General features: G+C 40.2%; 2 protein-coding genes across 2 annotated transcripts in view; one reads left to right on the top strand and one right to left on the bottom strand.

Annotated features, from left to right (window-relative positions):
• Positions 1 to 30: 30 nt before the first annotated feature.
• On the bottom strand, positions 31 to 3,417 carry hmgn1b (high mobility group nucleosome binding domain 1b). The gene is made up of 6 exons (XM_083772959.1): positions 3,249 to 3,417; positions 1,782 to 1,808; positions 1,576 to 1,614; positions 1,415 to 1,453; positions 1,179 to 1,286; positions 31 to 1,051 (listed from the first exon to the last, which is right to left on the bottom strand). The coding sequence occupies exons 1-6, from the start codon at positions 3,264 to 3,266 to the stop codon at positions 995 to 997; spliced, it is 288 nt and encodes a 95-aa protein (XP_083629085.1). The 5' UTR covers positions 3,267 to 3,417; the 3' UTR covers positions 31 to 994.
• A 2,620-nt stretch (positions 3,418 to 6,037) lies between these two features.
• Positions 6,038 to 13,430, top strand: part of igsf5a (immunoglobulin superfamily, member 5a) — a gene marked incomplete at both ends in the record, with an annotated part of 46,774 nt that continues 39,381 nt past the window's right edge. Inside the window, 3 exons of the mRNA XM_083760238.1 lie at positions 6,038 to 6,043; positions 6,269 to 6,337; positions 6,902 to 6,959. Coding sequence (XP_083616364.1) covers positions 6,038 to 6,043; positions 6,269 to 6,337; positions 6,902 to 6,959 — 133 coding nt within the window. The remainder of the gene's footprint in view (positions 6,044 to 6,268; positions 6,338 to 6,901; positions 6,960 to 13,430) is intronic.

Here is a 13,430-nt window from a genome sequence, read left to right as displayed (position 1 = left end):
ATGGTGCTCACAAAATCAGAAAGCAAACAATTACCAACCAATTTTTATTGGTTTGTTTATAACAATCAATACACCAACACATCTACAAAGAAAAAAAAGAAACTGTACACATGTACTTGAAACAGATACCTAAAACCCACATGGATATTGCTACTGCTGGTATGCATTTGACATCGTAAGTGTAGTTTGTCTCTTGGCATTCAATTAACTAATTTGTCTTGTATGGTTGTAATCCATTAGCTTGGCTAAGAAAACATTCCGTTTTTACCATCCTCACAATGTACCATTACGCACTGCGCATAGAAAATTTGAAAACCCTTTTCACAGAAGCTATACAAATTTATTGCAATGCTATCACATTACAGAGACAACCAATACACGCGATGCACAGGTCTGATAGGGAGAACTCCAATACTAGAGACTGTAGATTTATTGAACAGTTTGGTTAAGAAAAACTGCATGGTACAAGAGTTAACATACAGGAACAAAGCTTACAAACATTTTAACCCCCTTCCCCAATTACAAACAATAAAACCATGGGTTGCTCCATGAGTTCTCTCTCGATCCCAATCCCAACAGATTATGTATCATGTCCCTCATAAAGCATATGGAATGTTAGCGTCTCAGGCAAGCTCTCAGTTGTTGCACCAACTCCACTAAACGGCAAGCTTGCATGTTGATACAGTAATCTGCTCATACCCCCCCCCCTCCCCCGCCCACACATTGAAAATAAAAGCCATTGCCATTTACAATGACCGCAATTGTTCTGGTGATGCCAAAAAAAAAGAAAAAAAGTGGGATGTGATGAAATCCACCTCTCCAAATGTACTCCTTTTATTTTGTAAAAAAAAACCAAAAAACAAAAAAGGGTGTTCTCTACAATCAAACTACTAAAAAACCTGCATTTAGAAAATAGTTGATAAAAATATTCCCCTGAATTGTACAAGAAAAAGAGGTACAGGGAGCGCTGATCAAAGATGTGGTGTGAGAGATGTTATTCAGCCGCCTCCTCATCTTCTTCTTTTTGTTCGGCTTCTTCTGTAGCGGGGGCCTGAAAAACAAAGCAGTGTCAGATGGTGTCTTATGCTTTGCAATGTTTTACATCTTAAACCAGTCACAAAATCATCTTATTTGTCAGGCATTCATTACATAACACTGTCCCCACATGAGCATCTCACCTCTTCCTCGGCTGTGGCTTCACCATTCTCTGCAGGCGCCTCTTCCTCTTTCTCCTCGGGTGCAGCCTTCTCTACCTCTTTAGCTTTCTTAGGCTTAGCAGGTGCCTTCTACAAATACAGATTATTGGTTGACAACATACATTTTTAGTGTCAGGTTGATTATAATTTTAATGTTAGTTTTGAAAATGTTACCAGCTTTTGTAATGATAATGATTGCAATAAAATATGATTCTCACCTTTGGCTTTGCCTTGGGCTCTGCCTTTGGAACGGGTTTCTGCAGGGGGATGTCAAATTAGAACAATATTGTTGCCTTTGTTCTCAGACTCTGTATCTAGCAACATTATACACATGCAGTCTATGGCAATAATATTGTCAAATAAGGTAAAATGGATTTACCTTACTTACATCCTTCAACCTATCGGATCTCCTCTTGGGCTGCAGAGTGGTTAGAGAATAGTTATTAAATCATTTGACATAATTCAGGTGAGTGTGATCTATACTGACCCCTGGTGGATATACAGACCAACTGTCAGATAATAATTTAATAAAGAATAATGCACCCCTGATCAAACAAACCCCATGTTAAATTGATTACTCCTTACCTCTGCTACCTCGCCATCAGCGCCTGCCTATGAGACAAAAGAAAAGACAAATGTTAGGACATCCTGCAAGCACACCTATTATGAGTTAGATGTGGGCATTGGTCGTTTATAGTCTAGCCGGGTTATACAGGTCAATACATCAATATTTGTTTTGCTTAATTTATTCTCCATCACGCAGCCGCAGGGGTTGTCACCAGCCAAAACTGATCAACAAACTTAGCTTGTGGATCTGTCCTTTTTGGCAAACACAGGACACCGTCATACTGCTAAGTATAAATCTGCTGACGTCATGCTTCCGCGGTCTTCCCGGGCGTATACTCCGTCGTACAACAGTGCCGCGAGTCGAAAATAGCCGATCTACAGGCGCCGCATTGTGAGCTTGTAGGTTGGCTATCTTAGGCGCGCGACACCGCCGCGCGACGAAGCAATCACTGCTGTGAGAGGAGGGAAAAGCGGACCCCGCCCCCTCTCCACACATTCATTCAGCGTGTGTGATAAACGGGACAGGGGGGGGTTGGTTTGATTCGAGTCGTCCTCTGTGCCGACCCATCTACTATGTGTGTTCCCGCCATCCGTTCGAAATCCTAAACTCTCCGAGATGCTCAGCGATTCTCCGAATGGTCAGTCTCACAGAATCTACCAGAACCCCCAGCAACAAGAGAGATGTGACGGAGAAACGCCATTGCATTGCATAACCTGCACCACAAGGCATGAGCCGACAATAAATCGAAACGACACGACGAATGTTGAATTTTTTTTCTCCCCCCTTTTTTTAACCAACGCAATGGCGTCCATGATGCAATAACAATAACCAGACGAGCCTGTTGTTGTGGCCATTATTGAAGAAAATCGTCTTCTTAAAAAGGGGAAGGCAAACATGGAAGCCATAATCAAGTCTCCGTGCCCGCTCCGAATAACAACATGAAGCTCTAAGCCGACTTGTGCAAAGCATATTCACATTAGGCAATAAAGCATCTATCTTGTGGAATTTAAAGGCGATGTTTAAAAATTTATAAAATAAACGTAAGAATCAACGACACCCACTAGAGGGAAAACAATATACCAACTTGTATCTGCAGAAATTCAATTTTTGCGTAAAAATGCCAATTGTTCGTTACTTTAAACACTGCATTTGTTTGAAATGTAGACTATAATTATCCCAGTAAGACGTGGGATATCACAGTAAATGTAAATAAATTCGCACAAAGATAATCATAATCACTGCACAACGAACAGAAGACCGCGAACCAAACACTTATGGCTCCAATCAAAACAAAGAATATATAACGTTCTAAACTCGAAACGCAACGCCTGCATTCGACGAAGCAATACCAAAGATTTGGATAATTAAGAGAAAACATTTGAACAACTCTGTGAAAACTGGTGGGTAAGCCAGCACAACTGCAAATCACAACTGTTTAGAAACGGTGTGCTACCAAATGCATGGGAAACTATGCTTCTACTCACTTTGCTCCTTTTAGGCATGGTTGGTTTGTGTGGGTTTGAAAAGAAAAAAAACGCGAAGCCTGTCTAAATAACAGGATAAAATGCCGTGTATATATATTCTTTAGACGAGTCTAGCAGTAGCGTCTGATAACAGCCAAGCGAGACGTTAATGTTCCATTGGAAGCAAAACTAGCTGAAACCGGATTGGATTCTCCCCCTCCCTCCTGGAACAAAGACAACACGGATGGATAAGTGACGTCACGTCGAGGCGGAAGTATTTCGCATCGGGACACTTAAGCTAAAGCTATCCATCTGTACATTTGGATCAACGCAACGTGTTTTACAGTGTGGAAATCGGCGGATGCATTGTTCGTGCACGTTAAATGTGTCTACGTCTTAGCACGGGCGCTATATTTGCGCAAAACCCCAAACCCGTTAAACCACGGGCCGCACACACCAGAGCAATAGCCTGGCACACACCGATTGTCTGTGACGTCACTGATCTATACCGTGGTGTGTTTATCCCTCCACCCCATTCAAATCATTATCGTTTCAACCTGATGGACGGGGCCACGCTCCGCCCACGGGAGCAATTGATTGGCTCAGTATTCGTCAACAGCAAGATTTCAAATCTGAGCCATCACCTGTGTGGATGTATTCAAACGCCAATCACAAAATATGTAGGCTCGTATCTGACTGTCCTTTTCTATGACTATGCGGCCGTGAGGAGATGGCAGCCGCAAGCCAGGCAGCTGCAGAAGCAGAACTTGCTGCAAAAAGAGATTATTTATTCCCCACTCTGGCTCACACGTCGCCGGGGGTCGCCCACATTTTTTGTGTGTTTATCTAATGCATTCCGAGTCCGCAGCACATAATAGCATTTTATTATTGCGTTTCCTGCTTGTCACAATGACCGAGCAGACAGACATGATGGCATGTATAGGCAGGCAGGAGACTGATCAGGGTGTGTACTCTCAAGTCTTTTGTACATCGGCTTGGGAAAATGGCGACAGTTTTTGACTGACCCCCAGATTGTGTGCTCTTTTGCGACCACGTCGATGTTAACTTATTACAGTATTTTCCCTCTTCAATTTGTAAAGGAACCATCATTTCAAATATGAATGAAAATTAATCAAAAAACGGGCCAACTGCTGGCAACTTTAAATGTCTAAAAGACGAGATTCCTTAAGTTGTTTCAGCCTAGTTTCAGTTAAATTTCCTTCAGTGGGATGATCAAAGCACTGCACTCTGACTCCAGGAACAATTATTGTGGCCCAACTCCAGATTTTCTAACATTGCACAGTAGTCGTAGTGATATGATTTATCTAAATAAATAAAACAAAACTAAATAAAACTAAATCATTATTATTTATTTGTTTTGACATGCACTGACTTGCACACTAAACATCTGGTGACAATTTATTGTTTGACAAAAATTCAAACCATAAACTTATAACACATGGAAATTTACACATATAATAATTGTAAGAGTATCCTACAGCTGCCACAAATAAATCAATATGAAGAATTAAAAAAAAAAACTTTTTACATGTGCACAATTTGCAACTGCCAGTCCCAATACATCAGATGGTTAAATAATAATAATAATACTCCAATCAATCAAAAAGTAGCTGGAGTCACTGAAGAAGAGAAGCAATTATAAGGAAAGGCTAACCTCACGCACTTGCTTCCACTCAAACATTCCTCTGTAGACTAGATCACTATACACATTTGCATGGAAGGTTTTAGTGTGTTATTTACTTTTGATTTCATGTATTCATCTCTGGCTTCATTATTGCCCCCCAAAAAAATCTTAAGGCAACATGGATTTAAAGATAATATTTTGAGTTAGGCTATGTGATGTTCCTGAATCCTAATCATAACCATCCCCAATGAGATGGCTGAAGGCAGTAGATTAGACTCATAACAATCCTAACATCTTGTTTAAATTCCTTCAGAGTTAACCAAATTCAGTTATGGTATGTATTTTTCATGATAATCATATTATTTAGAACGCCAAAAGTAGTGGATAATACATGTGTAGTAGTACAACTACTACACAGGACTACTACAAAAATATAAAAGAAATGGCTTCACAGACATTAATTAAAACAAAAAAGTGATGTTATGCCTGCTAATCACAAAACAAAATCAAGTCTTGCCTCACAGATTATATGTTTCATTATTGCAGTATTTCATTTTCAGTGGTTCCCAAACTGTGGTGCGTGCACCCCTTGTGGTGCGTGGGCGCCTTCTAGTATAGTATAGGGGGTGTGCGACATGAAAAGGCTAATGGTGGTGCTATGGTTTTATTTTATATTATGCCAATAAATGGCAAGTATATGCAGAATATAGCATATATTGGCAGTATATGTCATATTCAGGTTCATGTATGTGCATATATGTGGATAAATAGGACATATAGGTCTCTATATAGCATGCAAATTTCCATGTGGGGGGTGCATTAGCTAGGTCAGGAGGTAACATGGGGTGCATGGCCAAAAAGGTTTGGGAACCGTCCCCTATCTTATCGACACAGGTTGGATTTGAATTTGTCCGTGGTAGAATACTAGAATACAATACATATATGCAATATCAAATCCAAAGATAACCATTTACAGCAGTGAAAGCAGAGAGTAAGAAGGTACAATTAAAATGTTTTAAATGTCAGGCCTTACATGACTGTATACTATATTGTTCAGTAATGTCAGCACATTTCTTGTACTGCTTTGTGATTAAATGAACAGGGTATTGAGTCGGCTGATTGGAGGGTACGGAAATAGAGACCTCATAATCCTCAACGGAAGGCCATGAAGGTAAAGGTGACCTCCACTAAAGCCTCTTTGAAGAAGGCCAACTTGTTCATTTATCTTCAGAATGCTCTCTCTATCAAACACATATATGCAAATAACCAGAAACTGTTGTTCACTTTGTCCTGTTCTTGGTGCACAAGAACAGGTGTACATTTGTTTGACCTGTTCTTGGTGCACAAGAACAGGTGTACATTTGTTTGAATGTGTGTCATATGTGTTCTAATTCAGGAGCTGCATCTTTCGAAGGACACAGCCTACTATGCCGCCTTTGGAGGCTGCAACTGCACTGCCACCCAAGTGTGGAATGCCCTGACTCTTTTCCTAAAAAAAACACCAGATCACTGGCATCTTTTACAACAGGCCTGAAAACCCACCTTTCAGCAGGCCCAAGGAAGAGGAAATGATCACTTCTCCCTTAAACAGGTGATCACCCCCTTCCCTTTTCTTCCACTCTGTACATATTGTGTTTTATTATTATTTTCTGTGATGATATTGAATTCAGTTCCCTTTCATGTTATATCTGAATTGATTGCGTAGGGCCTAAATGGAAACAAACCAAACTAACCCTGTACTCCTGTACGCTGCTATTTTACATTTCTGTCTAATAAACTATCCAATCAATCAGTCAAACCTTCAAAGGATGCATCCCCTGTATTGGTACACAGCTTCTAGGCCATAAAACAAAAGGTTATCATACCTGTGAACTACCAAATATGTGAGGGAATTGTGAATAGGAATCAGAATGGATGAACTGGATGTGAGAGTCTCTCTCTCTCCATCTTCTTTCTTCTCCTACTGTACATGCCCTAATGATTTCTCTGATCTGTAAATATAATGCTGACTCGGCTATGCTCCCAACAGGAGGCTAAGTGGATTTCTCCTCTGGACCAAATGGTAGCCTTTCTATCTGGAGTAGCAGGTAAGCCAGATTACTCCAGTCTGAAAGGCACTGAAGTACAATAGGCCTACCACCACATGATGGCACTCCCATCATGCATTGCATGTACATATGCGGAAGTACAGCACATATCAATATTATTATGACATTTTTGCTGGATTAAAATTGTAACCATTAACTGAAATTCATGGAAGTCATAAAGGCAGATTTGGACAGAAATATTAGTCAAAGGGGCGTTGTTAGCCACTCTGATATCGCAGCCTGCTGTAAGTTATTGCTTTTTTATAAAATGGTTACCACATAATTATATAAATAAAAATATAGAGACAGCCCAATTAAAATGAGAATTGTACAAAATAAATCACAAGAATCATTAAAACAAGAAAGGAGTCACTAGCACAAACATTACTATGCAATATTTACATTTACCGGTAGTTTGTCAAGCTTATCTTTGAGCAGCGCTTTCTGAATCCTTTGTGAAAACTTTATTGGCCTCGTCAAATGTCGATATAAAACCTTAGTCCTAAAAAGCCAGTGGGCTCGGCCTGCAATATTAATTATGATCAAACATATTTCTTATTTGAGATATACATTTATAATTGCCCGTTTCAATACATGCCTTATTCTCAAGTCTCATAATTTCCCCATAAATGTGTAGCTTTGTCCATTAGATTATTCTTTTCACCCAAAAGAAGATGCAGTGTGATAATTGCATTCAAGCAGTCAAGAGATGATTTGTGAAATATTAACTATAAGAACTAGGATATGCTGGAACTATTAAAGACCAAAAGATCAAAATATAGATCAAAAGGTCATGGCTATTCTCAGCCTTGGTCTTCAGATGGCGGTTTTCTAAAAATAGAATACTGTTCTATTTGTCCACTCAGCAGTCAAATGAACAACCATATGGAGAAGAGCAACCAATAACTTCAGCTGTATTTCTACATAAAGTACAATTGAAATACCCATGTGCACACAATTTATTTATTATTGGCATGAGAAAACATACGTTTACATTGCCAAAGCAAAAAGTGGAACGATACAATCAAAACAACATTTATGTACGAAAGTCAGAATCTCCAATAAATCAATTTCTATATGCCAAGATCACTCAATGCAGAATACACAGGAATACACACAATGATTAGTCTTTTTGGTGGTTGTGTTCCATTTGATATCCTTCTCCTATCACAGCAGCTCACAAATCTTGCTGCTGTGTTTGCACATTGGTGTACTTCACCCAGTAGATATGGGAGTTTTTTGTCATTAGTCATGTTTTCAAAATCTCTGTGGGTAATTGTAATCTGTGGGAACTGGGAATGTGTCTCTGATGTCTTGATACAATGGACAGATGGTTAGGAAGTGTAGCTCAGTTTCCACTTAATTTTGTGTGCAGTGGGTACACAGTCTGTCTTCTCTCGGGAGACAGGTCTGCCTATGACAGCCTTTCTCGATCACAAGACTGTACTCACTGAGTCTGTACCTAGTTAAGACTTTTTTTTGTTTTGGGTTGGTCACGGTTCTCAGGTATTCTGCCAAAGTGTACTCTCTGTTTAGGGCCAGATAGCATTATAGTTTACTCTGCTTTTGTGTTGCTTCTTTCCAATGTGTCAGGTAGTTGTCCTGACACTGGCTTAGTCCAATGGGTTTTCTATCTGGTGGTTTGTGCATGGTTCTTGGAAGGTTTTTTCTAGGAACTGGTCTAGTTGTGATTGGACTTGTTTTTGCTAATAGCATTTTGGAAAGCTTCTGTGCTATGTTCCTTCCCTCTGTAGCGTTTTCTGATAGTGTGTAATTTGTTTGGCATTTGTTCTTTTTGTCTGTGTATTGATCTGTTTAGATAGGCTGTGGTTCTGTTGTGGTCTGACAAAGGTGAAAGCTCTGAGAGATGCCAGGTTGATGTCAGTGATAAAGTAATCTACCGTACTGTTTCCCAGGGATCAGTTGTATGTAGCCTATATCTACTGAAGGAGTCCGCTCAGAGTCTACCGTTAACTATGTACAGGCCCAGTGAGCAACAGAGCTGTAGCAGTTGTGACCCATGTTTGTTTGTTGTTTTGTCTTGATTGTATCTCGGGGGACATGTTGGGGAGCTGCTGTTAAGTGTTTGTTTCCCTGTGTGTTGATGGTGTTGGACACTTTTCCCCATAGAGATTTCCAGAAATATCAATATTTCAAGCCTAGAATGAAGCCATCCTGGATCCTGGTGAATCATGACCATAAAACATTTGATTCTGAAAAACCTTTGGAAATGTCTAAGGGTAAATGAATGGGGTCTGGAATCATGGACCCAGAAAATGGCCGGCAACCGCTCTAAGATCAGTAAAAGCAGTAGGTCACCAACAAACAGTTGGTTTAGCCATTGAATGATACAAAAACAATCACACAATAGGCATTAGCACGGTGCTTTGTTAGACAATCTTTGTTTTCCAAGCGTACTATGCAGAGGGGCCATATCTCAGTACCTCCCGTAAATGAAGGGGAAATTGAGTGGAACTAATCCATAGTGGCAATCACTGAAATGGCCAACAGAAGGGGCGAGGCTAATAAGACAAGTGAAGTAACTGACACAATTCATAGACATGTTATAGGAAAGATGACTTATGATCTCTAACCTATAGTAGCTTTAAGGTCAGGGGGTCTCTTTATTCCCCCAGAGCAGAGAACCAGAGGGTGGTTGTAATTGACCCTCCCCCACTGTGTTTCCTGTTCCCCCATTCTTTTACAATACTGGCTGTGTCTGGAGACATACCTACCAACCCCTACTGTAGCCTATGCCAAGTGTAAAGCTATGACCATGGGCCCATCCTATCAGGATATTCTTCTGGTATAACCTCTCTATATAACAATACATATTAAAAATAAATAAACCAATACCTATGCAGTGTCAGTGCGCATGTGGTTTGGGCGTTAATTTGCTAAATAATTATTGGGATACTAATCACACGTACAGAATTTTGTGGCAAAACAAAATCCCTATATTATAATAGATTGCACATCACACTCACAGAGATGAATGTGTAATTAATACATTTTCACATTTTTTAAATACATTTATCTATCAGGGCGGAAAATAAATACAATTATAACATTTCGTAGTTGAACTTCAAATCCAATAAATAACGTTATTATTAAGAGATGTAATGTAATGCAATGCAAGTAGGTTAATCCTAACTGTCTCGTTTGTCTGCCTGTTGTTGAGAAAGCTAAGCGAATGGCACACAGCCATGTCTTTGGCCTAATCCTACAGAGCCCTCTAGTGGACAAAATAGAGCATCTCACAGACACAAGTTGTAAGGTGCTTTCTCTGTAGTTCACGTTTCACTGTCTATCCTCTCCTCTGACCAGCTCCATAATAGGTCAGTGCAGTCATTGTCTCCACCAGGCCGAAGGCATGGGGAGAGTCTGTTTTACACTCCGTCCGTCAGTGTGTGCGTCCGTCTGTCTGTGTACAGCTAATCTCTGGCACCGTTAAAAGTCTCAATGGACTGGGCGGATCTGATCCTAGGGGCAGCCACAGTAAAAGCACGGTCTCCTCTGGTTTTAAGTAGGGCTGTTTTGTAGTAGTATAGTGAGAGGTGCGCTGACCTCCGGGCTCTGACCGGCTTATGGTGTTGGTGTTGAGCGTGCGAGGGTGCGAGGGTTCAAGTGGTTAATGTAAAAATAAGAAAATCCCTGAAGATTTGGAGGCCCCCAACCCCCTGTACTGCCATATCATCAAATATTACCTAGTGTATCAAAGTCAAAGTCGTACTATTTGTCACACACGTTACCGCAGTGAAATTTGTTCTCCACATTTGACCCATCTCTTGGAGCGGTGAGCCGCAGCCAAGGAGCGGTGAGCTGCAGCCGTGCCGCGCTCGGGAATCATTTGATTCGTTGATTTGACCCCGCAATCCAACCCTTTGATGCTGAGTGCCAAGCAGGGAGGCATTGGGTCCCATTTTTTATAGTCTTTGGTATGACCCAGCCGGGGATCGAACCCCGACCTCCCAGTTTCAGGCGGACACTCTAACCACAAGGCCACTGTCTGGTCAAACCTTTTCGCGGTGTTGTGAACTTATAAATTGGCTATTTTCAGCTAATGTTCCCCCCAGAATAGGGATGCGAGGGTTCAAGTGGTTAATGTAAAAATAAGAAAATCCCTGAAGATTTGGAGGCCCCCCTGCAGCATCTCTGAGGACCCCCTACGGGTCCCCTGTTGAAGACCCTTGTACTGCCATATCGTCAAATATTACCTAGTGTATATCTGCTATCACAATATTTATATATGTAGAACTGAGTCAAACTACTAAATGTAATGTCTACAATTCCAAGTGCTTGTGAGGGTGGGGGGCATTTAATATATGATTATTTTGGGGGTCAGTTTGGCCTAAAAAGGTTGAGAACCATGCGTTACTGTCCAGGACAGGTGACCTTGAAGTTGATATTGTGGAAGCCACCCCACTGACTGTCAATAGAAAATGTGTCAGAGCTCCACATGCCACTCCACAGTAGGAGTGTGAACACCACTGATAAACAAATTACATTGTTGTGTTGTTGTGTCCACAACTCCACACCTGTCTGCATTCATGTCATTAGCTTCCAACAGCCAGGACCAGACTGGGGACCGCATGTAAATCCGACGGAGCATTAGTCCGAATGTTTTTTTTTTAAAGTGTGTACATTGAGGGTATTTGTCAAATGCAAGGTTGGGAGGACATTACATTGCATTACGTTTTCTAAATACGCTTTTTATCAATAGTTTGAGCATGATGACTTTCTTCCTAAATGCTTTCTGTTGTGTTGTGTAGGAGGCTTTGGTTCTCAAAACTTTGGTTCTCAAAGTGGGGTCTGGGGACCCCCAGAGTTCCTTTGGGGGGTCTCAGGGGGTCCCCAGCAAAATGAGTCAATATGGCTTCACAATCATTTTAACCATATTTTAAAGCATATTTTATACTTAGAATATATTATAACATCATTTTGTGCCATGCTATGAGCTTGTAGATCTTCTATTTTTGTGCTATATTTGTGCAAACCATTGATTATCTATTTTTTAAAGCGAAAACTTTAAACAAAATCTTTGCTTCTGGGGGACCTCTGACACAAACTCTTTTCAGATGGGGGTCCATGGACAAATACAATCAACTTGGGGGCCCTTGACATGAAAAAAGGGGGGGGGGGGGGGGGGGGAGAGAAAAGAAAACAACCACTTACATTGTTTTAAATGTTATTTTCTTTCTTCTTTTTCTTTAAACAATTGAAACCCTGCCCTTCACTAGCTCTGGTCCATAGCTTTAATGCGTTGCATTTAACACATTAGAGCTATGGACCTTCACTTAGCCCTTCACTATAGTCAGTCAACCTTTTGAGGCATTATTGACTCACGCCACAGGTATGTATACGAGGGAGATAAGAGTAATAATGGCCCCGGTTGGACCTTGGTCATAAGCTCATAAAGCTGTGTGAGTTTCACAGTCCCAGGTGGAGTCACTCTGCTCACCTATTGTTTCAGGAAATACAACAGGCATCCATTTCAGGCACAACCAACTGTGAGAGTCAACATAGTGTAAGTTTTTTTAATGCTGATTATTTTCTTTCCTTTTCGAATATGTTTAGATTATTTTCTTTCTTTTGTCTCTCAATGTTAATCTTTTGCTATATTTCATCTGATCAGTTTAAGTGTTTTTCTTTTTGTGAAAAAATTGTTAGTGTTTTTGGGGGCTTTTTTAGGGGCGGGCAGTAGTGGACAGAGAAACTTGCTGTAATGAGATCATTCAAAAGAGCAAGATCACTTAATTAATATGTATTATGCATTAGTCAGAGAGGCTTATTAATTTGCTAGTAGCATAGCTCTGGAAAAGTTCCCCTTGTGAAATCAAAGCCTGGATAATTAAAAGTTAGAACCCATTTCCAAAACACAGACAACCTTCTAAGTTTAACGGTGACTTTTAAACTCAGACTTTTATTATTAAACTGTATTATGCCTAAGCATGTTGTCACCACACCAGTAGTCATCCGTCTCACCATTGATTTCTGTCTCAGAGAGAAGACTAGAGCGTGACTGTTATGGAAAGACACCGTTACAATGAAGACTTGACCAGGCTCTTCCTAATTTTCTTATTAATGTGTGCAACAGGAAGTAAGTCATTATTTATATTACTAAATATGACAGGATTTAATTCAATTCAGTCAATATCTTTGCCAGAAATAAGCTCTTATATTTTGTATGTCCCAGTTTAAAATCAATGTACCAGATTTAAACATATCCAATGAAACAATGGTATTGTGATGCAAATTGTGACTAAACAAACTTATAGCCTACTGCTTTTGGGTTTGTGTTAATTGAAAAATATTTGAGTGTTTTATCTGTAACTACCCTTTACTAATTTATATTTATAAATAATGCAATACTATTAGCTACATTTCCAATGTGAACTGTTTTTTTTAGAAACATATTCCGAACGTAAGAAACTGCTATACCATTTGGTGAAGCTTGGGGGAGCAATGCAC

The sequence above is a fragment of the Protomyctophum parallelum genome (assembly GCF_964188405.1).
Source record: "Protomyctophum parallelum genome assembly, chromosome: 1".
Classification (NCBI taxonomy): domain Eukaryota; kingdom Metazoa; phylum Chordata; class Actinopteri; order Myctophiformes; family Myctophidae; genus Protomyctophum; species Protomyctophum parallelum.
Note: the sequence above shows the minus strand (reverse complement) of the source record. Positions and strands in the feature narration are given on the sequence as shown.